Source organism: Struthio camelus, chromosome 6 (genome assembly GCF_040807025.1).
Source record: "Struthio camelus isolate bStrCam1 chromosome 6, bStrCam1.hap1, whole genome shotgun sequence".
In the NCBI taxonomy this organism is placed as follows: Eukaryota; Metazoa; Chordata; class Aves; order Struthioniformes; family Struthionidae; genus Struthio; species Struthio camelus.
Window position 1 is genome coordinate 2050796 of NC_090947.1, and position 24843 is coordinate 2075638.

A 24843-nucleotide genomic window follows, 5' to 3' on the forward strand; every position below is an offset into this window, starting at 1 on the left:
AAGTTACCACGGAGATTGCTAGTATACATCAGATTTTTTTTAATGGACCTTTACTGGTCTACTCCAGCTCTAGATAGAGTCTATTTTAGGCAACCTTTTCAGAAGACAATGTAAGCTGTTGCATCTGGCTTGGTGCTGGCTAGCAGCTGCAGAAATCTTCCAATAGTCTTACAGAAAATTGCAACAGGAATCAATGCTGGGAAGGCATTGAGCCTGAGCTGACAGAACAATGAGAACACTACCTGTCAGTTTGAAACATTATGATACTTTATGTCTAAATTACGAAAAGATGCTCTGTGAACTGAAAAAATTGGGTTTTTTTCTAAAAACCAGTTTGACAGTAAAATATAAATAGTTTGAGGTAATGATAGCCGTGGCCCCTGCTACTAACCCACAGACCACCCTCACTGGTGGCTTTGTGCCTTGTTAGTCAGAGTGCTGTGATAAACAACAACTACTCCTACATCGTCTAAGCAAAAACAATTAGATCCTGCTAATACTGCAGAAGAGTCCCTGCAATAATGGGAGAGAACTGAAATCAAGTTAGTGTCTCACCTATTTTCTTCATCATTAAACTACACCTTGCTGCACATGTAAATCCCACGAACCAATGAATATAATTATACACATACAGAGCATATAGCAAGGTGATTGCAAGCGGCATTTTTCCTTCAAACTTTCATATATTTTATTAAGGAAATTACTGACCTGAGATAATGGCTTTCTCTGTCCACAGTTTATACCTCCAATAAAAACTATGTTGGGCATCACTGGCATGGGATACTCGAAAACAAAATCCATTCTTTTAAGCCAAATGGATCCGTGACTCAAAAGCTCCTTCATTGTTATTGGTCTGTGAAGAAAATCTGAGGCCAGATGTTCAAACGGCAAATAAGCAAAGTTGCAAAGAAAGGATTCTGATGACTTGAGAAATAAGTTTTCCACTCGCTGGATAAATGTCATGTGGTCTGAGTTGTCTGTAAATGTTCTTGGGACATAAGAAGGAGGGTCTGGACACTGAGCAGCCTGCAAATCAAAACTGCAAGGGAGTCCTCGTAAAAAGAAAATAGATGGGATAGAGAGATGCAGAGCCATTATTTGTCCACATGGTACGACAGGATCTGTGAGAACAGCATCAAACTTAATCCCTTCAAGATATTGCATCAGATCCTTATTGTGCAGTAAATTGGTACAGGAGGAGAAGTAGAGATCAGAGATGACTTGAACTTTTTCATACAGAGTAGTGATTCTCTGGAGAAAAGGTCTTCTCTCAAAAAGATCATTAGCAAATGAATGCATGCTTGCTCCCAGCTCTTCCGTAGTTAAAGGCACTGGATATGTCTTCAGAGTGTAGTATTCAGATGCCTTCACGTTCAAATTTACTTCTGGTGCAACAACGACAATTTTGTGCTGTTTCTGGCTGAGCGCCTCCAACACTGACTGCATGCTGAGCCAGTGACTCCCGTCCATTGGCACCACCAACAGCTTTCCACCATCAGTCAAGCAAAACAGAGACAGGAAAGCAAAGAACCCTACAGAAACTAGGTAACTGTGTTCACTCACAAGAGCCATGTTCCTAGACATCCAAAGTCTGGTCCTCTGCCCTGAGCTAACAGATTTTATGTAAACCCACAGTCCTTTGCCACATTCTCACATTCCCGCTTAACGATCCAGCTTTTCCCGTAAAACCAGTTACTAGTAATCATTCAAGTCACTGATGAAAATTTAAGGAACGTGATAAATGAAATTGGGTGGGGCAGAACCGAGCTTAGCATCTGGTGCTCCCTTGGAGTGGGTCCTTTCTGATTGTTTCACTCTACTGTTTTTAAAAGTATGCCAGATGTCAGTTTGAAAATAAAATTCGATTTTATTAAAACAAAAGTCCAAGTCTGGCACTTGGAAGTAACTGGGCTTGCTGAAAGCCTGTATTAAAACACCTGTTGTTCATGCTGTATTTCTTACACACTATGTTTTAACACGAGCAATAGCTAAGGCATTGTGTTAAATTCTCCAGCCAGTGAAGAGGTTATTATGATTTGCTGGAACAAGATGTGGCCATTATTTTCACAGATATTATATTTGAGGGGAGCAAGGGTTACTTCTCTTGAAAATATTAGTACTATTGATATTTTAGCATGTTAGTCACAGAGCTGAAATTAAATGATATATTAGGATTGGATTCGTCAGAAGATGATAGGAGATATAGTCCAAGAAGTTACTCTCCTAGAGAACGAGCAGGAACTTGCCATAAAGAAACAGTCTGTAGCTAATTTTGCTGAGAAGGTGTTGCAGATGCCAAGGTAGTTTGCCTTAATACTCCCAAATAGAGGAAGCTTTTGATCAGACTGAGAGTCTGGTGTTTTCTGTGAATTCCTCGCTTTTAAACTTGATATATCTGGCCTTCTGAACTGCAATACATGATACACATGAACAAGCTACATTAAAAGCATGTCTGGCTCCAAGGCTGCCAGTTTCTTAGCCAGCCGTAAAGAAGGGGAGAGGGGGGGAGGACTCGCAATATGAAATACAGCATTTCCTGACTTGTTAATGAAGGTTCAGAGTTGTTTTCTCCCTTTCTTTCCTTCTTCCTTTCTCTCTTTCTCTCTTTCTCTTTCTCTCTCTCTCCTTCCGTACTTCCTTCCTTGACTAACACCACTATCAGCAGAAATGTTTTGAGAAAAGAATTTTACAGTTACTCTGAAACGCTCATCAGGTTTATGCTGAAATCAAATGATAAAATACTGCTGCTGTACAGGACAACATCTGTGCAAATCCTAAGGAGGGGGCTCTGTGATTTACATACAGCTCAGCACTGGGGCCAGATGGAAAACCAGCTACCAATGTATTACAAGAAGCATCACTGCCACAGAGGCTTGCATGAGCAAAGGAAAACTACTGTTATTTGTGCTGTCATGCATGACAGTCGCTGCTTCATTCTCATCCTATCCTATCTCTCTGTGCTTCCCTGGAGCATTGCAGTCTTCCAGGAGCAGTAAGAAGGAAAAGCCATTCCATTCCCCTTGTACCTCACTAAGTACAAGAAAGACCGCATAGAAGTAGCCAACAACAGTCCTGTTGTTTTCCGGGCAGGAATTGATTTTAAATGGTAAGTGGCGGTGTTTTTGCTTCAGATGAAAAACTAAAAGTAAGAGTCCATGTCTCAGCATTTAACAAGTATTTGCAGAACTACATTTGGCCATTAAATGTAATTCTGTGATGCACAGGCATAGTAGGAAGAGAACAAATAAAGAAGTCGGGCCTGGAAGCACTGCTGAAGGTTGCATAAAGAATTGGTATTCCTGTAATAAATATTGCTGCTGGACTATGATCTTTAGCTCCTGAGCAAGATCAGAATGAGAGTGAGCTTTGTCCTCAGAGGAGAGTCTGATTTTAACTCACAGCTGTCACAGGGGCTCACCTGTAGGCCAAACTGGTCTCACTGCTTGCCCACAGGATTGTCCTGGGTTTGTCCCTGAAGGATGCATTCAGCAGCCCTGATGGATAGAACAGATAGGAAAAGGCACTACCCTGGTAAAAGTAGGCATGTCCGGGGCAGATTGAAAGCAATTTGAACACTAGCAAGCTCCACAGAAATAGTCAGGACTTTCAATGGGTATCATCAGACGAAGTACTGGGAGGAGTACGGCAATGCCCTCAGAGCAGTTAAGGATGACTCGAGGGAAGGTGCGACACCATTGTAAAATGCCAGTCCGTTTTGTTGTGAGGCCTCCTTCATTCATGTTCACAAAGGCCTGTGAATGCGGGAGAAGAGTAGAGCTGGTGACAGACTGTAGGACACAGAGGAATCCATTCCCTAGGACTCAGAGGAAGCTGCTAGGTGAAAAGAGAGTAGAGAAGAGCTTGCCTGATTTTAAGTAGCATTCACAAAGGATAGCACTTTATCCTTAAAATGTGATTTACTGCTCTGTTCTGAAACTGCTGGATCACGCTAACTACAGATTCAGCAGCTAATGATGACAGCTACCTCCTCTTGTCTAACCTTTTCCCGCTATCCTCAGGCTTTGCAGCACAAGGCTGTTCTACTTACATCACATGCAGCAACAAGCTCACATATCTCACATGCAGCAACAAGCTAACGTGCATCATGAGGAGCAACAAGCTAGCAGCATTGAAGATCCCACAACATTCACTGGAGAGCATGGCTGAACCGTGCAAGAGTATAAGCACAAGGAAGGAAATGCCTTTTTAGACCAGATACCCAAGCAGCCACCCATCAGTATATTTCCGTATCTGAACTGGATGTCTCCAAAAAGACTTCAGTTTGGAATTCAGCTGTCTAGTTCTTGCAATAGAAGCTGTGCTTAGCCCAAAACCATTTCACCAGTATTAGCCTTCCACTCATATACAATACTGCTGTTATAGAAGACATAAAATGACGATATTGCACATAACCCAGTGAGTTACTGTTCTGAATGGATGAGCAGCTTATGTTCTTGAAAACAATTCTCTTTTGTGGGATAAAGGTTTTTTGGAAGAGCTGTTACAAGCCACCTTTTTGCATTAAGTGAGCAAGTGATGTTTGTGTACCTGACTTCAGCAGGAACTAAGTACAGTGTAGCATGCGATCCTCTCCCAGAACAAAATCACTGTGTCAGGCAGAACCAAGACGAGGAGGTGGAGTTACATCTTGTTCTGCTGGTCAATTATACCACTCTGTGTGTCATGTAGATCCGAGCCTACCTTTTGCTAGGAGGGCTTGTTAATTTAATTTATAAGGCATGGGGTGAATGTAATGTGAAGTGGCTTCTCTCATCTAACTTTCTGTGCAGTGGTTCACAAATATACCATGAGTGCCTTATGCTAAATTAGTTTAATCCGCTGCCAAGTTAAATACTTTTTTTCTTAATAAATTGATACTTGAATAAGACCATCCACAGTAGCAATTACTAAAAAGAGATTCCCTAGGTAAATAATGCCCACATCAAATATGCCATTACATGTCACCCAGATCACGCAGGCATTTGACTGCCTGAATTTTTCCCCTGTTACAGTCTTTCCCATATAGTCACTGACCTGAGATAGTGGCTTCTTCTGTCCACAGTTTATGCCTCCAATGAAAATCATATTGGGCATCACAGGCATGGGATAGTCAAAGACAAAATCAGTTCTCTTCAGCCAAATGGATCCATGACTTAAAAGCTGCGTAACTGTCATTGGCTTTTGGAGAAAGTCTGAAGCCAGACTCTCAAATGGCGAAAAGACAATACTGCAAAGGAAAAACTCCGAAATGCTTATCAGCACGTTCTTCACTCTCTGAGGAAATGTCATATGGTCTGTATTGAGTGAGAACAATCGTGGGACATAAGATGGTGGGTCCGGACTCTGAGCAGCATGAATGTCTACAGCACAAGGGATGCCGCGCAAGAAGAAAACAGTAGGGATAGAAAAGTGCAAAGCAATTATCTGTCCACAGGGTGTCATAGGATCTGTAAAGACAGCATCAAACTTGCTTTCTTCAATATATTTTATCAGTTCTTTGTTGTACAGCAAGGATTCGCAGGTGGCTTTAAACATGGCAGAGCTCTTTTTAAAACCCTTCCAAATGTCCAAAAATCTGAACAGAAAAGACTTTTCACTAAAAGTGTCCATACCAAATGAGCGCAAAAGATCTTGAAAGTCTTCCCTTTTGAAAGGTACAGGATACGTTTTCAGTGTGTACATCGCTGAAGAATCTACGAGCATTCTGCTTTCTGGTGCAATGACAACTATTTCATGCCCCCTCTTGCTCAGCTCAGCCAGCACTGCCTTCATACTCAGCCAGTGACTACCCTCCATTGGTATCACCAGCAGTTTCCCTGCAGCAGCAGAGCTTAGACAGCACAAGAAGGGGAGCAGCACCACAGCCAACATGTCGTGAGCCTGCACACCAGAGAGGCTGGGGGTAGTTAGCAAGCTTTTGTAGCTGCGCTCCACCTACGCAAACACACCTCTTGCCAATGTTTTCTTTCAATACCTCTGCCCTTTCAACTTGTTTCACATCTTAGGTGTTCATAGGTTTGCACGCAATGGGGTTCACAGTAGAAGATTAATGATTATAAAAGGTTGAAATGGGTGTTGTACTTTGAAAGTGGGTTTGCGTAAGGAAAGAGGTGTATCTCCTATGATATACTTTACTCTCCCAAGTTGTGACTATAGCTCACTGCCTCTCAATCTTCTTTTCTTCTTGCCATACTCGGACCCCAGCCTCACGATCCTTTTTACCACTGGTAATGCAGCAACTTGGACCCCAACTCATCTTCTATTCTTTGCCCAAACCACAGCAAGCCTGATCTCGCCTCTTCACCCTTTTTGTCTCTGAGCACAGCGCACTGGGATACAAGGGGCTGCTAGCTGCTGAATGAATCAGCTCAGTTCTCTGTTGGCTAATTGCTGTAACTATATGGAGTGCAAACAACTACTATCCTGAGGTGACCTGAACCACAGGGTAGATGTTCACTGAAGGTAATTAGTGCATGCCCAGCCTTATGTTTTGGCTTAGTTACCCTTGCATGCTGCCAGGTAGTGCCAATAAACAACTATGTGAATATGAACAGGAGTCACGCAAGCGACTGGGAATAGCTGCTGCCTGTCTCCCGTTCCTTTTCCCCCCAAAAGCGGGGAAACTAAACTGCCCACAGCTGGGAATTTTTGCTCTAATGTCCACACACCTGGAATAATCTCTAAAGACCCAAGTCCTCCGTGATCTCCCACTGCACCCTTACAGCAACATTAACTCAGCACAGCACAACTGCAGGTCTGATGTGGAAGGGAGATGCAAATCGATCTTCCCTTTCCTTCTGCCCAGATCAGACTGTGATAGCTGTGCGCCCCATCTACTCTCTATCTGCTCGTTTCTCAGGGATGGTCCCATGATACAGAGCTGTGGGTGGTAGTTGTGTGGGTTGATGAATATGCCACAACATCCCTTTTCGGATGTTTCAGATGGGGAGCGTTTGTTGCCAGTGCCAAAGTAAACCGAGGCTCACAAATTTATGTCCCTCTTACCAAACACTTTCCAGGTGCACAGATGGCACTGACCTTTAGCTGACCACACAAATCTGTAGCTTTTCATACTGGCAAATCGATTATCTGTAACCATATTTAGATTTTAGTAGTAATGTAATAGTACTGAACTTACCATCTGTCTAAAATCATTACATCATTCTTATCAGCATGAAGTCTAAGAGTTTCAGACTTTCATTTGCTTCCCATCCCAGTACACTTGTGAAGTAGGGAAGGACTATTCTAACCATCTTACAATGCTGCCAACGCAAGGAAAACGAGGAGACTTGCCCAAAGAAAATCTGTCATGGGAAACTGTCTCTCAAACCCATCCGATATTCTTACTGCTATGTAAGCCTTCCTCTTACACCAAATACAAAATGCCTCCTTGAAATTCATGTACCTTAGATAAGCTTCTCCCCTTCTTGCAGTTGATGCCTCCAGTGAAGAGACTGTGGGGCATAATGGGAATGGTATCTTGTTATCCAGAGATGTTCAACAAAGTATTGGTGGATGCGCATCTTTCCACACTTTGAACCAATGTCCTCGAATGTGTAGTGAAAATCCTTAAGATAGTAAGCTCTCCAATATGCTGACAAGGAGGTTCAGCACCCGTAGGGAGACTGCCATGGGGTCTGTGTAGCTGGTAAAACACCTTGGGACATAAACAGCATTTGGCCATTTACTGACAACATGCTCTAAAGTATATGAGAATCTATGAAAGAAATACACAGAATGGACAAACAGAAACTCTGCTAGGATCACCACACATGGCATTACTGGGTTTATAAAGAGTGCACCAAAGTTACTCTTTTCTAGACAGTGTAGGAGTTCTCTGTTGGACAGAAGGCTGCCACAGTTGTCACAGACTGTAGGAATTTGGTTACTTTTTTATGATCATTTTCTTTTCTGTTGAAATTGAGGTCAACTGTACAGGGAAACATAACTTATAGTAAAGATATATATGAAAAACTAATGTTGAAGTACCTGTTTTTTAACCTTTCTAATAACCGAAACCGGTTGGTACAATTGAGAAAAATGACTTTCTTTTTTCATTGATTCAAACCTATGTTTTTGAAGGTAAGTAGCCAACTGAAAAATATTCCTCCTTCCTACATGCATCTTCCATCTACCCCCTCATCCTTTTAGGTATAAAGCTAAATGGGAAAATAAAATTTCACCATTGGACTTCAGATAACACAAATCAATAAAACGTTTCTAGTTCCTGAACTCATGAGTTCACAACTCATGTCAGTTCAGCTCATGACTGAAACGGTTCATGAACTCTGTGGAGCCAAATCCTTCTCAGTTGTAAATTGCTAGCTTTTTAAAAGCAGTTGTTTCATGGGAATAACTGCTCACAGTAAAAGTTTATAAGTAAGTGGCTGGACAGGGGTCCAGTTTTCTTTCCCTAACCAAGAAAAACGTGCTTGTGTTCGGGGTATGATTTTCTCCTCCAGGGCTTTCAAGGCTCTAGATCTCTGGTGGGGCTTTCTCCCACATGCAGTTTCTGCATACTTATTTCCAAGCCTTGTGGGGAAGCTTCAACCATATTGCGAACCTACCTTCAAAAAGAGCTGCTAGCTCCATTGCTGGCATTATCCCACCATCAGCAGCTTATGACTCAGGAGTAACTTAATGACAATTTTCAAACAGCTCAGGAGAAGGCGATGCACAGAATAGACTTATTGCTCATAAGCACTGAAAAGGCTGTCCAATGAGCACTAGAGGAAGATGCTTTCAAGCTAGGCTCTAGCAGATGAAGAAAGACAGTCAAGCACTTCTTGTGTGGTGCACTTACAGATTGTATCTGCTGGGCTCTTTAATATCAGATCCACAATCTTTCCGATTCATGAGTCCATGTTCTTTTGCAAGATGCCTTGTTAGCAACAGCTACCCTTTTTCCTTCCATTCAAACATACGCAACCAGTTAGGACTAAATGGCTTGCCCCGTTTCTGAGACTGTCCTGGTAACAGAATTGGCCCTCCCATTGCCAATACGAGGACTAAACATATATATCTGGAGAAAAGGGAAGGTAGTAGGGATTTGTTCTACACTATTCTGTTTCACTCACAATATGCAATGCTTGAATATCACCTCCCTGCTTTAGATTTGCTATAGAATATACTGTGCTTAGTTCAGGCACCTTGGGTTGGTACCCAAAAACATGACTGGCAATTGACAGAAGGTCCATGCCCTGAAAGGCTTAAAACCTGATTAGATAACCCATAAAGGATGTCAAGATACATTTTTAAAAGGCTTTCTTTTTGAGGTAGCTTTTAAAATTCTAGCAGTCTTGACTGCAGCTGAAACCATTTGTGTCTTTTTCCAAATGTGCACTTTAACTCTCATCTGTTTTTCTCTGTATCTGCTTTTCTCATTTGATATCGATGCCTTGACATAATAGGAAAGATGGAAATGAAGCAGTCTGGCAGATGGATGTGACAGAAAAAAAACTGACTTAGAGCTGAGATGTTAGTCCTAGAACCTTCACTGTAAGTAAAGGGAGAATGGATACATGGAAGTATCCCCAGACACATCTGTGCCTCTGCTGACAGCCCCGATGCCAAGACTGCTCTCAATGCCAGACTTGGGTGCCTTCCATCCTGCCAGCTTCTTATATAACCATCACCAGAACTGAACAGCAATACCTAGAGCATACAGCTCGCACAGCCCACAAAGCCTTGACTGCTCCTGGCAAGCCAGTATGTGCCTGAGGTGTCCGGATGGACTGTCCATGAGACAGCCAGGAAGGGAGGACAACATGGGACAGACAGAGAGCAGATTGTGCTTATGGCCATTACTCAAGCCGTTCTTTCAGAGCAATATAACATTTCTGCATCATGTAGCATTAGTCATTTGCTTTCTAACTTTGAATATCAAGCTGCTGTCAGTTTTAAGTGCAAAATTTTTACACCTTCCTGTTCTTGCCTTTTCAACAAAAATAAAATTAAATTTCATACCTGAGAAAGTCTTTTCTTCTCATGACAGTTTATCCCTCCAATAAAAACCATGTTTGGCATCACTGGCCTCGGGAACTCAAGCACAAAATCGTACCTCATTAGCCAAACAGATGCATGGCTTAGAAGCTCTGCAGCAGTCACTTTCTTTTGAAGAATCTCATATGCAAGTTCTTCAAAGGGACTGAATAGAGGTTGACAGTAGAAAAGCTCCAGTACACTGACCAGCAAGTTCTTCACACGTTGAATGAATGTCATGTGATCTAAATTATTCAGGAAGAATCTGGGGACATAGGAAGGAGGATTTGGACACTTGGTAGCTTCAAAATCCATACCACAGGGAAATCCTCTCAAGAAGTAGACAGACGGAACTGAAAGATACTCAGCAATTATCGGTCCACAGATCAGAACTGGATCTGTGAGAAGCACATCAAATTTGCTCTCTCTCAACTCTTGCATTATGTCTTTGTTGTGCAAAAGGCTCTTACAACTGGTAAAAAAGAGCCTGGAAATTTTTAATATGCTTTGATACATTGTAATAATAATATTCAAAACAGATTGTTCGGTAAAATGATCGTTAATAAATGACTTGAATGTGACAGTTAAGTTTTCATCTGCATAAGGTATTGGATATACTTTCACTGTATAATTCTGATGATCCTTTGGCTTCATATGCAAACTTGTTGATGGTAGTACCACAACAGTTTCATGTCCTTTTTGCTGAAGCTTCCTCACTAACAGGCGCATGCTGAGCCAATGACTTCCATCCTGAGGTATCACCAGGATCCTTCCACCTTCAGCAAAGATTGAAGACAATGCCAAAAGAAGAAATATCACAGCACGTTGGTAAAATCGTAGAAATGGAAGAGCCATTTTGGTGGAAGAAAACCGGAACGTTCTGCCCTAGAGGTATCCAGCGCAGACTTTTATATGAAGGTCCATGCAAGCCTTAACTTTCTGCAGGAAACTCACTGACTGCACAAATAACTAGTTAACTTTTGCAATATTTTTCTGGTTATCCTTCAATATTTAACTGCAGTTTAACTGAAATTGCTTATATAACAGGGAAGAGGAAGATATGTCCCCCTTTGCACTTTTAGTTAATTTTTAAACTTAGAAGTATGTCAGCATGCTCCTTCTTTCATGATACTAAAAAGAGCAGAGCTGTCATCTCTTAATATACTTGAGGTTAATACCATTGAATTGATAATTACCCAGTCAGAAAACAGACCCGTTTACTTTCCAAAGGCAACCTTTAAACGAAGCCCAGCAGAGTAAATGGAAATGGCAATACCATTTCTTTTACAGGCCAGTCTAATAATTGGAACACAACCCCAATGGACAAGGCTGATGTTAAATTCCCACCTCCTGGAAGTAATCATATATGCATCTCTTACACAGGTATCACAGCTGCCAGGCTGTGGGCAATCCCAAATCTCAGGAGGAGAGAGGAAAAGGAGAACAACAACAACCTGCTCTGGCTTTTCACCCCACGGTACTAGACAAAAAATCAGCTACATGATGAGTTCAGGACAGATGAAGGCAAAGGAGGCCACAGTAGACCTTATGGGGTTAGGGTTGCTTAGTGCAGAAAGGAAGAGTCTGGGTCTTTGGTTACTGTGCTGAGAACTCTGTTTATATATTGCAAGCAAGACAAAATTTGGGAAGAGATATGATATCTTTTACTAAAACCATTGATACCACAAATGCGCACACACATGCACACAGAAGACCCAATGAGCAAGTAAAGCCCTTGAGCTCTCCTCCTCTCACAGATACAGAGGGTAAAGTGGGCACCCATAACCAGCTGTCTTGACCTCTTCCTAGCTCTGAGCCATAACTGAGCTGCAAACTCATCTCTCCTCTTCCACATTCCCTTTTGCACAGTGGTCTGGCTTTAATGGGAGGAGAGATCCTCTCTTGATTAAATTAGCCTGCAACATGGTACCTGGAGCTGTGGGTTTGAATCCACTCATTGGGTATCCATAGAGTTCATGTTGCCTAAGGAGGATCTGATTATTTTATGACCATAATAAAAGAATCTGGTGGTAACATCCCTGTCTGGGTTTCCAAACAGAGCTCTGACTGGGGTCGTGCAGACCTCTAGTTTGCTGGCATTCACTGCTTTGCTCTGGGAAAATGCAGTGAACTGAGGCCCTCGGGGCTTTGCTGGAGGAATGTTTTGTCTTTATGTAAGTAAGAGCAATGCCAAATCAAAGTCTTTTGGCTGGCGCTAAGGAAGAGATCCTCATGAACAAAAGACCTGATTGTAAACTATCAGCAGCATGAAGAAGGTTTTTTTCTACACCTTTCCCATTATAAGCAGTGGTAGAATTCTCAGCATCTTTAGTATACAGCATCAGATCCTAGCTGTAGGCAATGGGGCTTGTCTCTACTTACACCCAAAGGGTGCTAGCACTTGCCAGAAAATCAAGCCTAGGTGGAAGAAATAGCTTTAGTCCGACAGTGTGGAGCTATATAGAGCCTATTTCTAGAGAGGGCTTAATATGGGGAAGTGAGAGGCAGGAGTCAACTTTGTGAGGTGCAGGCTCAAAGCATGAGATTTCACAGGTTTATGAATAATTCTGATTAAATATCTGAGATTTGGAGTTAAAGAGTTTATTGTTAAGGGTTGTGGCAGGAACTGATCAAATTTGTGTGGAACTTGCTACTGGGTGATGTTTTTCTCTGCACTTGGATATGATTTTCAACAGCAAAATTAGTTGGCAGTGAACAGCCAATATAAAGTCCATCTTCTAGTTTCCAGACAAGCACAGGTCTCTTGCTAGCATGGCTGTACCTTCTAATGGGCTTGGCAGACTCCCTGTTTTTTGTACCAAACCATCAGAGCAAAAACTGTGGAAAAGGTCAGGCAGCAACTGGGAGGTCTCTTGCTAGCATGGCTGTACTCTCTTACGGGCTTGGCAGACTCCCTGTTTTTTGTACCAGACCATCAGGCAGTAACAGGAAGGAGAGCAAAAAGGAGAGACATTATGGATGAACCATTTCAATAGGACACAGAGAACAGCAGACAAATGGACAAAGAAGCTCTTAGATTAGCATAGAATAAGCTATAAGGTCAGATCTAAGCCGGATAGTTATTATTAAGAAAATTAACAGACAGGTTTCATTTCATTAAAAAAAATATGGTAGGTTTACATGTATTTGTTTTTCATTATCCAGTAGCAAAGGGCACCTGGCCCCTTGCAGGTGTGCTCGTTACTGCGGGAAGCGGGTGGTGCTCGTTACTGACTCCTGTTGTTGTATTTGGAGAAGAGCATCTCAGAGTAGGTCTTGGCAGCTGTGAGGAAAGGATGGTATGGGCCATCCATCATTTGCATTTCCCTTGTGTGACAGGGGTAGGTAGCCCTGTTGAAATGCCATTTCATTCTGAAATAAGGTTTAAGCTACCTTCCCTGTTGGCTTTCGAAGGACAGGAAATATACTTTAAGCAAGGCTTAAGGTTGGGTCGCCCCAACTACAACTTCAGATTTGTGCCCTCCAGGAATACCTCTTGCAATACGGCTCATGTGCACCGCCGGCAAAAAGCTGGGTTACTCCAGGGTGTCTCTTTGAACAGGCAAGGAGTGCTACAGCAATGCAAATTGTGCTATATTGGCATGGTAGCAGCTTTGTGGAGTTGAGCCTGCTTGGACTGATGCTGCCACCATCCCTAATCATGTTGAGGAATCTGGGTGCAGGTGCCCTCACCCTAAGATTGCTTCAGCTGGTAGTGATACCCTCTCAAACGACTTGTATCAGAGATAGGTTGGCTGTGAAATGTGGATTCCTTCTAACCTGAGCAGCAAACAGGGAGTGCCACTAAGGGAAGAGGACAGCAAACAGATATCTCAACAGCTGCTTTTTATGTGAGCAGCACTGGACTCAGGGCTATTTCTTGAGCTTAAGGCTACCCCAGAAGTGTTGGTTTCACCTGCCGGTTTTGTTTTCCCATGTTTTAGATGATATTGCTCACATCCTTATGCTCTAGGACTGATGGCTCGCAAGCAGGAAAATGCTGCTCACATGCACGAGTATGCAGACTATGTAATTTAATTTCCCAAATTTCTCTATGATGGATCAGACCCATACATTTTGTCAGCAGGAGTCTTTGTGTAACTGAACTCAGTCCATTTTGATGCTAAACAGTGCCAGGCAAAAGGATTACAGTAAAATGCACTGTGGTAACTGTTAACAGGAACCTGCCTGATTCCACTCTTATGTTTTACATAGCTATAATTCCCACGGAGCTATACTGGTATTCGCCTGCACAGAAAGAGGTAGTATATAGTTTGGCTATCGTGACTTCAGAGGAAAAATAACCCATAAACGGGATGATATGTTGACTGCAAGTTAGAAAGTAACCTTACTGTAAGTCTCTGTATTAGCGAGAAACAGCAGCTGCACAAATCACAAAGCACAGATCATTTCTAGGACAGTCCTTTCCTAAGCAACAAATAGAAATCATGTGAAAATGGTATCATGTGATCCTGAAATTAATGGCTATATCCTAACACGAAGACATATGACATTTAAGACTGCCCAGGTAACTGTAGTTGGAATATTTCCTGACTTTTGTAAGCCAGTGTGCTTGATATTTGCAAACTTAAAACTCATAACCTCTCCAGGTGCATAGACCTTTCGCAAATACTGTACTTAAAACACCAATTCTCATATGATGCTATAATTTAACCAGAAAACAAACTTCCCTTGGAAAGAGAAACTAAGGCAGTAGATCCATTACAGTGATGTAAAGGAAATTCTGGAGAAATAACTGTTTTATAGTCTCCCTTAATATCTGTTCTTCAATGTATTGCAGGCACAGTGATGCGGCGGACAAGGACAGACTAAAGAGGACACTGAGATGAACTGTTTGGTTAGAAGAGCCATTTCAGGTTCATGAACACTGCATTGAAGATGTTCAATGTACAACCGTTAAACTTGTTTTTTTGAGGAGTAGTGCATCTCTTACTTGCCTGATGATGTGTATTTTTCCATTGCAATATAAGGCAGATAAACAGTATTTTTGGTTTTAAAGGTGTTCAACACTCTTTAGAAAGCATAATAAACAGACACCGATATGTTATCAGGTTGCCCTGAACTGTCAGTAGGTTTAGTAACACCTTGAATATTGCACCCAAAACTGACTCTAGTACTTGGTTCACGAATAGATCAATGACCATTATTTCAGTGCTGAAAATGAACAATTACCGTATAGACCTACTCATATTAGCTACCTTTTTAACCAATTAATAGTACCTGTAGACATGACAGAATCCCTTCTGAGGCCACACAAAGTGATATTTGGGTTGTGCAGGCTTTTGAAAGGTGTTTCTCAGGGTACCAGGTACGTGTGTGTTGGTATGCTTAATGCACTCTTTGACTTCTAGCCAAAGTTTCTGCATTCCTCTTTAACTACATAATTCAAAGGACCAGCTAGAAATGTCTCCTTATCAGAGCTTCTCAGATGCTTCTGTCTCTGGTAAGGGGGCTTCAGAACAGGGCCTGTTTTCTTAATCCTTGTGCTGGAGGGACAGACCACCAGGCTTTTATTGAGTTATACTTCTTTACTTAAGGAAGCACCTACTTAAATCACTGATGTTTCAGGGTTCATTTTAATGTTCTCTGTTAAGTTAACCAATTGTTTAAATGAGAAAGTGGTGTTTTGCGATTAAAAAAACCCCAGGAACTTCTTTGAAAGGTTGCCATAGCTCACGTTTCTGAACTTTGCTTTGCTCCTCAGCACCATGATGCCTTCACGCCAACATGTACTCCATGGGGAAATGTCAGCTATGGCAGAAAGGAGTCCTGTCCTGGAATTAGATGACAAAATTTGCTTTTTCTGCCCGTGGAAAACCAGGTAAAGTGTTGTAACAGCATGGTCTGTGGCTTAAACTACTCTTCTGAGAGAAAATAAAACCCATTTTGAATCTCTGCTCTGTTGATTTAGAGAAGGAACTTAAAGCTGCACTCCAGGTGTGCCTTAATCATCCAGGTTTTTCAGCATCACACTGTCCTTTCTTGTTGTGAATTTTGCTTATTTATAGAAATACTTCTAAATTTGTTATAAAAATTTTAAATTTTTTTTTGACCTAGAGAGAGAGAAAAATGATACTCCTCAATGGTCATAAAATTTGCCAGGGACATAAGAGGTCCATGTCCCCTTCACAGTAAACAAATGGTTATTTACAGAAGGTAGAGAAGCATAAGACCTGGCAGAGAGACAGCGCATGGAGATGAGGGAGCTGTGAGTGTTACTGCCCTCGCTCTGGATTCTTGGATTACCTTCCATAGCACGTGGCCATTCACAAAGAGCCTGACTGCAGATGCAATAAACTTGGGAGTGTTGTAATCCTGAACATACCTGTTTGCTCACCTCCAGGATCACTGCAAGATATGGAACCTCTTAGCTGAGGGAGTGCTTGCTGGGCCACTTACAGGCAGGCTTGTGACACCAACTATCACTAGGCTGCTCTCCTGTGACTGCAAGACTGCTCACAAATGCCTGGATTTGCTAAAGAAATGGCTAGCCAAGCACCAACACCCTTCCTTTGGTTCCACTGACCTATGTATCTAACGATTCTCCTGCATTAAAAAAAAAAAAACCTGGAGAATTACAGTTGCAGCCCATCAGAACTGACAGAACAATTCCTAGAGTGGTTTCCCGGTGTAAATCACTTCGAGAACCTCTCCCAAAGAGTCTGGATGAGGGTGAAGCATAATTAGCAGCTGTTGCTCCACACAGGAGCATCAAAGGAGAGCATCAAAACTACTGCGAACAAGATGCTGCATCAGTTCCTTGTTACTGAACAGACTCTCGTAATGAGAAAATATCACACTGGCAGTGTTGTACTGAGCTGTTTTGTATTGCTAGAGCATTAAGTGGGAAAGGTTGTGACCACAGGGCCTTATAGGTGTACATTAACGTTCCCCTGTCCAGCTCTTCTCTTGTAAAAACAATGGGTATGTTTCCGCAGTATGTCATCTACATACTTAGTGCTGGTATGTCAACTGGTATGTCAGCAGTCACTTTGTGACCATTCTGCCTGAGCTTTTCTGTTACTTGCCACATGATAAGCCAGGGGCTTTTATCCTTAGACGGTACTAGAAGTTTCCCACCGTCTTAAATGTCAAGGAACATCATGAAAAGCATCTGCGTAGCAAGCTAATGAAGAAGTAAGGTAACCATTGTCTTCTAGGGCTGGGGGAACCACCAAAGAAAATCCTAAAGAAAACTCTTCAAGGAAGGAAGCTTAGGAGCAGGCCTTCTCAGTGCAAACCAGGTAATCATTCACAACATTGGTTTATTTATAATTAGCAGTTATTATAAAAGGTTTGGACACAGTGCCAAGCTTATTGCTTAATCAGGTAAATGAATTCCAAAGCATATATTGGATCTCAGTTTGGTACCCAAAATAAATTTCCCGCTTCTGAGTTCAGTTCAATAAATGATGAATTAGGTAGGCAGCATTCGCTACGGTCACCTCTATGACGGAACAAAGCACTGAGGGAGATATATGTTGTCCGCATCGTCCTGATATGTTTGCCTTGGATTCCAATACCGCAGTTGCTTCTCTTCCGTACTATGCAAGCCCTGGATCAGCTGAGGGCTCTTGCCTCCTCACCAGTTTTAATACTGAACCAGATATTGAACACCTGTCTTACCTAGTATCCTCACCCTAACACTGGACATTAGGGGAATGCTGAGTAACAGTATGAGAAAGCAGTGGCAGTTATATGCATCCAGAATAGCCTCCCATCCTCCAGCAATAAGCAGCTCAGGGAGCTCATGAACCAAATCCTATGTCTTTGTATTTAATAGCCTTTGATGCATTCTTCTTCATTAATTTGTCCACTCACTTTTTGAACTCCTGTAATTTCTTTGCATCTATAATAGCCACTTGCAAGGCGTTCCAGAATTCACCTACACGCTGGAGGAAGAATCGCCTTCCTCTCTTTACTGTGAAATCACTAAACCATTACTTGGCAGTTTTTTCCCAGCATCTCCTAGTTCTTGCCCTAGAAGGGACATTGAACAATCATTCTTTATTCATCTTCCCCATGTCATTTACGGTTTCAGGTACTTTTGTTCTATATATCTATTTTGTTGTTCCCTGTTGTTGTTCATCTGTTGTTACAGATGTTTTCCATACCTTTCATCAATCTTTTCACCTTCCTCTCTACTTTTTAGTTCTACCATATTATTTCTGAGATAAGGGATCAGACAACAGTCAGTATGAAGGTATACCATGGACTCATTTAGTGGCTTAAAGACCGTTTCTGTTTTGCCCTCTTCCCCTTTCCTAGCCATCCCAACCTTTTGTTTTCTTTTGTCTGTTGAGCAATGGGCTACTGAGTTTCAAAGAACTATCTATTCTTATCAGAAGACCATATTCCTGAATGGTAATGATCAACCCCAAGTTTATGGCTGAGTATTGGCAGGTAGATCTTTTCCCCCCATGTGACTCACTTTGCATTTGTTTACACTGAAATACATGTACTAACTTATTGTCTTGTTGCTGGGCATGGCTCGCAGTGAAACAAGAGAAATTCTCTTTGCAGAAAATATAGTCGTGAGAAAGAACTAAACAGGAAAAGCCAGACTGAAGATGGAATACACTAGGTTTTTCAAGATTTAGAATATGTGATTTCCACCAAATGACAGTGTGAAGACAGGAGAAATCAGGCATAAAATGAGTGCAGAATGCTTCTGCCCCTTTGGTAAGTAATAAGGTAGAAGATGTATACCGCTCTGATACCTTCAGGATATAAAAGCAAAGACTTCTGTCATGCAACCAGCACGAATGTGCTATGGTAACTCTTAAATCTCAAACTAAAAAGTCTCTAATCTACCATGAGGGATGGTCTGCAGTCAACTAACTCTTTATTCACCTGGGAGAAGTTCAGTGGACTCTGCGTAAGTCCCTCAAAGAGTATAAAAGAAAAATGAAAGAAGGAAGGAGAAAACTTCAGCTCGAAAGACATGGTAGTGCAAGTAGATGGGTGATCACAATTCAAAAGTGAGGGAGTAATTTCACAGAAAAGAAACGTGTGTCCTGCTTTGTGCCTGGAAAGAATTGTTCACTGCTATTAATTGTTCTATGCACTTTATGATAGCTATCAAAATCAATTTAAACCTCTAGATTAGCTTTACAGATCCATGAGAACAACTGTGCTAAGAGTAGCTGTCAAGAACTAAAAATGAAATCATATCTGAATTATGCTTATATGTGTCTTTCTCAAATATATTATTTCATATTAATTCTTTCCATTTCAACTTGAAATTTAGGTTTCACCATAACCTACAAACAGAAATAAATTCATATAGAAAGCCAGTTAGGAAACCATATGTCAGGAAAATACAACCAAAGCAAATTGACTGACTTTGTTGAGCCTAGAGTTAAAAAAAATTATCAGAGCATGGTCTTTCAATTTTTAGTCAAGAAAAAGAAAAGAAATGTATGCCAGAATCCATGAAAATGAAACCAAAACTGCATCTGGTCAGTGAATAATACACATTCATTGAGGTGAGTAATTTGTAGTTAGCAGATAAAACAACATTTTTTGTTGGACTTGTCAGCAAATCCTCATTAATTCAAGTAACAGTCATCTGCCTCCTCTATCAAGATAATTCTGTGTCAGCGTGTGGAAACTATCTGTCAAAAACCAGTTGCATTAAATCATTAAAAAAAAATTCCAACAGCACTAAATCGTCACAAAACATATAATCACATTTCACTGAAAAATTTATAATCTGGAGGAAAAGAACATACCTTTGACAGCGGTTTCTTCTCAACACAGTTTATACCTCCAACAAAAATCATATTGGGCATCACCGGTCTGACATACTCAAACACATAGTCAAATCTCAGTAGCCAAATGGAAGCAGAGTTCAGAAGGTCTAGCAGGGAGACATCTCTTTGAAGAACTTCAGAGGAAAACTTTATCGCCTTTGCATAGAAACCGTTACAGTACCCAAGCTCCAGGAGCGCAACCAGTGCATTTTCCACTCTCTGGAAAAAAGTCATGTGGTCTGAGTTGAATGTAAATAGTCTCGGGACATATGAGAGAGGGTTTGGGCACTGAGCTGCCGTATAGTGTAAACCACAAGGAAATCCTCTCATGAAGAATATGAAGGGGAGTGAAAAATAATTAGCAACTGTTGCTCCACATAGAGAAATAGGATCTGTTAGGAGAGCATCAAAGTCACTTTGATTCAAGTACTGCATCATTTCCCTGCTGCTGAACAGGCCCTCACAGTGAGAAAAAAATATATTGAATACGGCTCTTGAGCTGTTATATATTGCAAGAACATTAAGTGGGAAAGGCAGATCCTTCAGGTGAGTAAGAACATATTCATGAAAGGAACGATCCAGTTCTTCTAGTGTGAAAGACACTGGGTATGTTTTCACAGTGTATGTCTGTGTCATTCCCATCTGCCAGCTTACTTTCGGCATAATTACCACCACTTCATGTCCTCTTTCTGTGAGCTTTTCCACTACTTGACGCATGCTAAGCCAGTGGCTCCCATCCATGGGCACCACCAGGAGTTTCCCTCCATCTGAAAGGCCAGGAATGAGAAGGAGAAAAATCCAGGCAGCAAGCTGAGAGCAAAGCCAAAAAGTCATTTTCCTGTGGTCAGAATACTGAATGTGAAAAAGTCTTCTCCTTCAGCCCGAAGCTAGAAGATGCTTTTGAAGGAAGCCTAGCGATTTATCTACTGAGCTGTCCTGCTTTGTCCTGTTTGTCTTCTAGGTAATGATTTACTGTTTTGATCTGTGCTCAGCTATGGCAGGGATTGTTTTTCTTAATTACCTGAAAGCCCACAATGTAATGACCTTTTCCTTTGCTGAGTCATTGGACTTGTTCAGGGCTTGACTGAGACAGACCTGTAGATGCGAAGCCTGTGCTGTCTGTTGCGAGTGGTCCTGGGGAGTGCAGGAACATGCAGACTCCTCCGACTGGCCCGGGTTCCGGCCTCGACCCCCGAGTACCTTGGGAAAGCTGTAAGAGTGAGGGAAGCGTGAAGTCACGCCTCCCTGGCACTTCTGTTTCAGTCCCAGGGATGCGTGGCCCAGCGCTGTTGCTAAAGCCGCCAGGCTTGATTCACGCTTCAGACGCTTGTTGACATGGGGATCCTCCGGGAGAGTTGTGCCCATGACCTTGAGCTGCTTTTTTAAATGGTGGCCTGGTTGGTACCTGTGGTTACAGACAGCCTGTCTGCTGGTGCAGCCGACGTTATGCTTGTGCTGCCTGCTTGTCCCGGTCTGTTGATTTGCAGTGGTTTGGAGCGGTTTCCCCAACACGTTAATCAGATTTGTTAAGGCTTTGCTTGCGATATGTCTGGTTATCCGTCTCCTTGGCTAGGGCCAAGGAAACGCGGTCTGGTAAAAGCTGCACCACAGTTGTAGGTAAAAATAGCTTTGAATTCCATTTTTCCAGAGTGATACAGAATACTGTTTGGCTTTCTTCTGTGCTAATTCTTGATATTAAAAATTGTTGATGCAAAGGTTTTTTTTTTTTCCTCCTTCATACTCCAACCCTTTTCTGTTAAGGGGGGGGAGAGACAGGCAGCCGTTAACATACGGTGCCAGTGAAATGTTCTGCCAACTCCACAACAGCGTTCTCTTGCGTACTGAATGGCCACAGGGCCATTCCCAATGAGGCCAAATTCAAGCGCACGCTCTCGACTCCTGCTGAACGGCGGGCACTACGGGAGGAGAGCAACCCAGCTCCGTGAGTGACGCAAATCACTCGGGGACAGCACTGGGGATAGAGGCCTCACTGAAGCAATCCGGGGGAGAAAAAAAAAAAAAAAAGAGTAGCTATAAATGAAGCTCAGCCTCCAACCGTTGTAGACCAAGTGCTTGTTTCTACTTGAAGGAGACGTCATGGAGGCTGGAGCTGTTTATCTCCTCTAAGCGGAGGCCAGATCTGTAGCTGACACCATTCTGCATTGCCCCTTCAAAATCAGGATGAGCGTAGTCCAAGTCTGGCCGTGTGGAAGGGAGACGGTGAAAAGGCAAGCTCAGGGCACATCGGGTTTATCAGTACCTTGGAAGAGGTCACGAGCGCTTGCCAGTGTCTCAGTTGGCTTGGTTGTCTGGCAAGAGTTTGTTTATGAGTTAAACTTTGCTGGGTTCAAGGGAGCGCAAAATAAGAGAGAGGTTTGCTTACCTCTCAAACTTGGTCATCCACGCAGTACGGCAGTGGGAACCTTGAACTTGAGTGAGAAGTCACATAACTGGAGAAGGCCAGGGAGAGGACAACCTCAAGTGAGAGGGGCTGCAGCAGGAAGGAGGGAATTTATGACAGCGTGACTGCTACCTTTGGCTCAGTGATCCCACATGCGCGATGTGCGTGATCACAGCACAGCATGATTGCCGTAACCGTCAATTCCAACAGCAAGCTGGTTTGCTCCAGCTCTAAGAATGAAGTTGTGCAACAGTTCAAACATCTATGCACTTGATCTACTTGGCTTCTTTCAAAGAGAAAACTGGTCTTCTCTGATTAGTGGTCATCTGGTATTCAAATTTGTAATGCTAGTACAGCCCTGGCATATGCCTGATGGGGCCACCCAACCCTAGAGAAGGAGCTAGAAGGCTCCTAAGTGGTCATGGAACAAACCTCAATTGGAGTACAGTGCTGTGCCTGGAGGGGATGACCAGGAGGGGCCGGTGGATAAACAGCTCCAGCCTCCATGACGTCTCCTTCAAGTAGAAGCAAGCACTTGGTCTACAACGGTTGGAGGCTGAGCTTCATTTATAGCTACTCTTTTTTTTTGATTGCTGCAGTGAGGCCGATCCCCAGTGCTGTCCTGAGTGATTTGGGTCACCACGGAGCTGGGTTGCTCTCCTCCCGTAGTGCCCGCCGTTCAGCAGGAGTCGAGAGCGTGCGCTTGAATTTGGCCTCATTGGGAATGGCCTTGTGGCCTCTAAGCGGAGGCCGCATCCCTAGCTGGCAGCACCCTGCATCGCCCCGTTAAAACGCCCTCGGGCACGCCTGAGTTTTCTCAGGCAGCAGGGCCCGGGTGAGCTGCAGCAGGCTGGGCAGCCACGGCTGACGTGTCACGCGGAGGATGTCCCCCAGGGCCTCCGCCTGCTTGCGGCGGGGTTCATGCTGGCCAGCCAGGGCTGGGGCGCTGCGGGCCGCCCCACAGGCCGGGACACCCAGGCCGCCGTGGGGCTGTAAGCAATGAGGGGGGCGAGGTGCCAGCAGGGTCTCCACGGCAACACTCGGCCCGCCCAGGTGACGAGGAGGCTTCACCCCCGCCATTTGAAGGACCACCGTGCGCGGCGGGCAGGAAACTACAGCCCCCAGAAGGCCTTGGGGGGAGGTGTCCGCTCCCAGCAGGCAATGCGCGTCGAAAAGCCCCTCCCCGGGGCTTGGCGCGGTGCATTGTGGGGGGAGTAGTCCCAGGGTAGCACGCTGCCTCCGCTTCCCAGCGTGCTTTGCGCGACGTCAAAACAAACATGGCGGAGGGGGTGGTGGGGCTGCGAGGCGGTGGCGGCGGGCGGCGGCCCGGCTCCGTGTCCCGGCGCTGAGTGGTGAGTCGGGGGGGGGGGGGGCCACGGGGACCGTCCTCCGCCGGTCCCGCCAGGCCCTGCGCTGCGGCGAGGGCCAGCCGCAGGCGGGGCTGTGCTTGCTGGGGTGCCAGCAGGAGGTCGAGGACAGTGACTGCTGTCTTTGGTGCTGGTGAGACCGCGTCTTGGCACAAGAGCCCCGTCCGGGGCTCACCAGGGCACGAGGGATCCGGGCATACTGGAGAGAGCCCCGTGGAGGCCACCGAGATGGTCGGGGCTGGAGCACATGGCAGATGGGAAAAGACTGAGGGAACCGAGTTTGTTCGGCCTGCAGAAGGGAAGGTGAAGGTGGGACCCTGCTGCTCTCCACAGCTCCCAAGTGGTGGGGTAAAACGGAGCCTGATTCTTTTTGCTAGTGCACAGGGATAGGATGAGCGGTGCCAGATGCAAGTTGCAACATGGACGATCCCATTAGAGATACGTACGATGTTTTCACTTGGAGTGTGGTCAGACAGTGGGGCAGAAGTTTAGAGGGGTTTAGGGAACTCCTTTCTTGGAGCTATTTCAGCTTTGGCTGAACAAAGCCCTAAGCAATGTGATCTAAGCTGACCCTGGTTTGAGAGAGTGCTGGACTGGAAACCTCTAGAGATTCTTTCTAACTTACACTTTTTTTTTTTTTTTTTTTTTTGCTTTAATGGAAGGCAGCTACTAGCAGCAGTGCTTTGAGGATCCTGAAATAAGCAGTGAGGGAAGATTTAGGACTAACCTGCTCAAGTACTTCTTCAGAGTGATGGATGGTACTGTGGGCTGTCAATAAGACAGTCATTGCCTTTTAAGTAAACATCTTTTCATGGTAAGGGAGCTTATTAGGAGCAAGAGGGAGCATCCTGATGTTGTGCGTTCAGATGAGAAACAAAGAATGGGTCATAATCCTTGCATAGTTAAATGTGAAGGACAACAGGCCTAACTGAAAAATAAATGAAGTTCGAGGCACAGATTGGAAAGGGTGCTAAAACTACCAATCATATCTTGAATTATGTGAGATGTTACCCTAGCAGATTTTGTAGGTGATCGAGGTATACGAGCTGCATTCAGAGAAGAAAAGCCTAATGCAAAAAGACCAAAATTATCTTTTTCCCGTCTGTCTTCATTAAGAAGGAACTCCAGTTGCATAATTTTAGTTGCTGGGGGTATATACAAGAATATGCCTCATACGGAGTGGTGAAGAAGAGTTAGAGATCAAATAGATTGAACCTTGCTGCATTGCTCAGAGTAGCTAAGTATATAGCACAGCTTTTTGCTTAAGAACTGTCCTGCTATGGGAAGGACTAAAATGTATTTTTGCTATTTCATAAAT

The 24843-nt window shown here is 43.5% G+C and overlaps 3 protein-coding genes across 10 annotated transcripts in view; 1 reads left to right on the forward strand and 2 right to left on the reverse strand.

Annotated features, from left to right (window-relative positions):
- LOC104148574 (UDP-glucuronosyltransferase 1A1) overlaps positions 1-22239 on the reverse strand; it is a 36308-nt gene extending 14069 nt beyond the window's left edge. The window contains exons 1-2 of one of the 3 annotated variants that reach the window (XM_009681811.2): positions 22141-22239; positions 19737-22066 (exon numbers count right to left, since the gene is read on the reverse strand). In XM_009681811.2, coding sequence (XP_009680106.1) covers positions 19737-20591 — 855 coding nt within the window. In that variant the 5' untranslated portion in view covers positions 20592-22066; positions 22141-22239. Of the gene's footprint in view, positions 1-708; positions 1635-5034; positions 5876-19736; positions 22067-22140 lie in introns of those variants that run through there. The other 2 variants (XM_009681813.2, XM_068947720.1) reach the window with 2 other exon arrangements.
- LOC104148577 (UDP-glucuronosyltransferase 1A1) lies at positions 6087-10979 on the reverse strand. 2 transcript variants are annotated; one of them, XM_009681815.2, is made up of 2 exons: positions 9967-10979; positions 6087-7657 (listed from the first exon to the last, which is right to left on the reverse strand). In XM_009681815.2, exons 1-2 carry the CDS (start codon positions 10834-10836, stop codon positions 7484-7486), a joined length of 1044 nt encoding a protein of 347 aa, XP_009680110.1. In that variant the 5' UTR covers positions 10837-10979; the 3' UTR covers positions 6087-7483. The 2 variants fall into 2 exon arrangements, with proteins under 2 accessions (XP_009680110.1, XP_009680111.1); XM_009681816.2 differs by having other exon boundaries at positions 6087-7454; positions 9967-10978.
- Positions 22240-23358: 1119 nt separating the features above from the next.
- USP40 (ubiquitin specific peptidase 40) overlaps positions 23359-24843 on the forward strand; it is a 38972-nt gene continuing 37487 nt past the window's right edge. For 3 of the 5 annotated variants that reach the window (XR_011141768.1, XM_068947726.1, XM_068947727.1), the window contains exon 1: positions 23359-23510. Coding sequence is in view for 2 of the 5 variants with exons in the window: in XM_068947723.1 (XP_068803824.1) it covers positions 23754-23834 (81 nt within the window). In the remaining 3 variants the exon portion in view is untranslated. Of the gene's footprint in view, positions 23511-23578; positions 23835-24187; positions 24340-24843 lie in introns of those variants that run through there. The other 2 variants (XM_068947723.1, XM_068947725.1) reach the window with 2 other exon arrangements.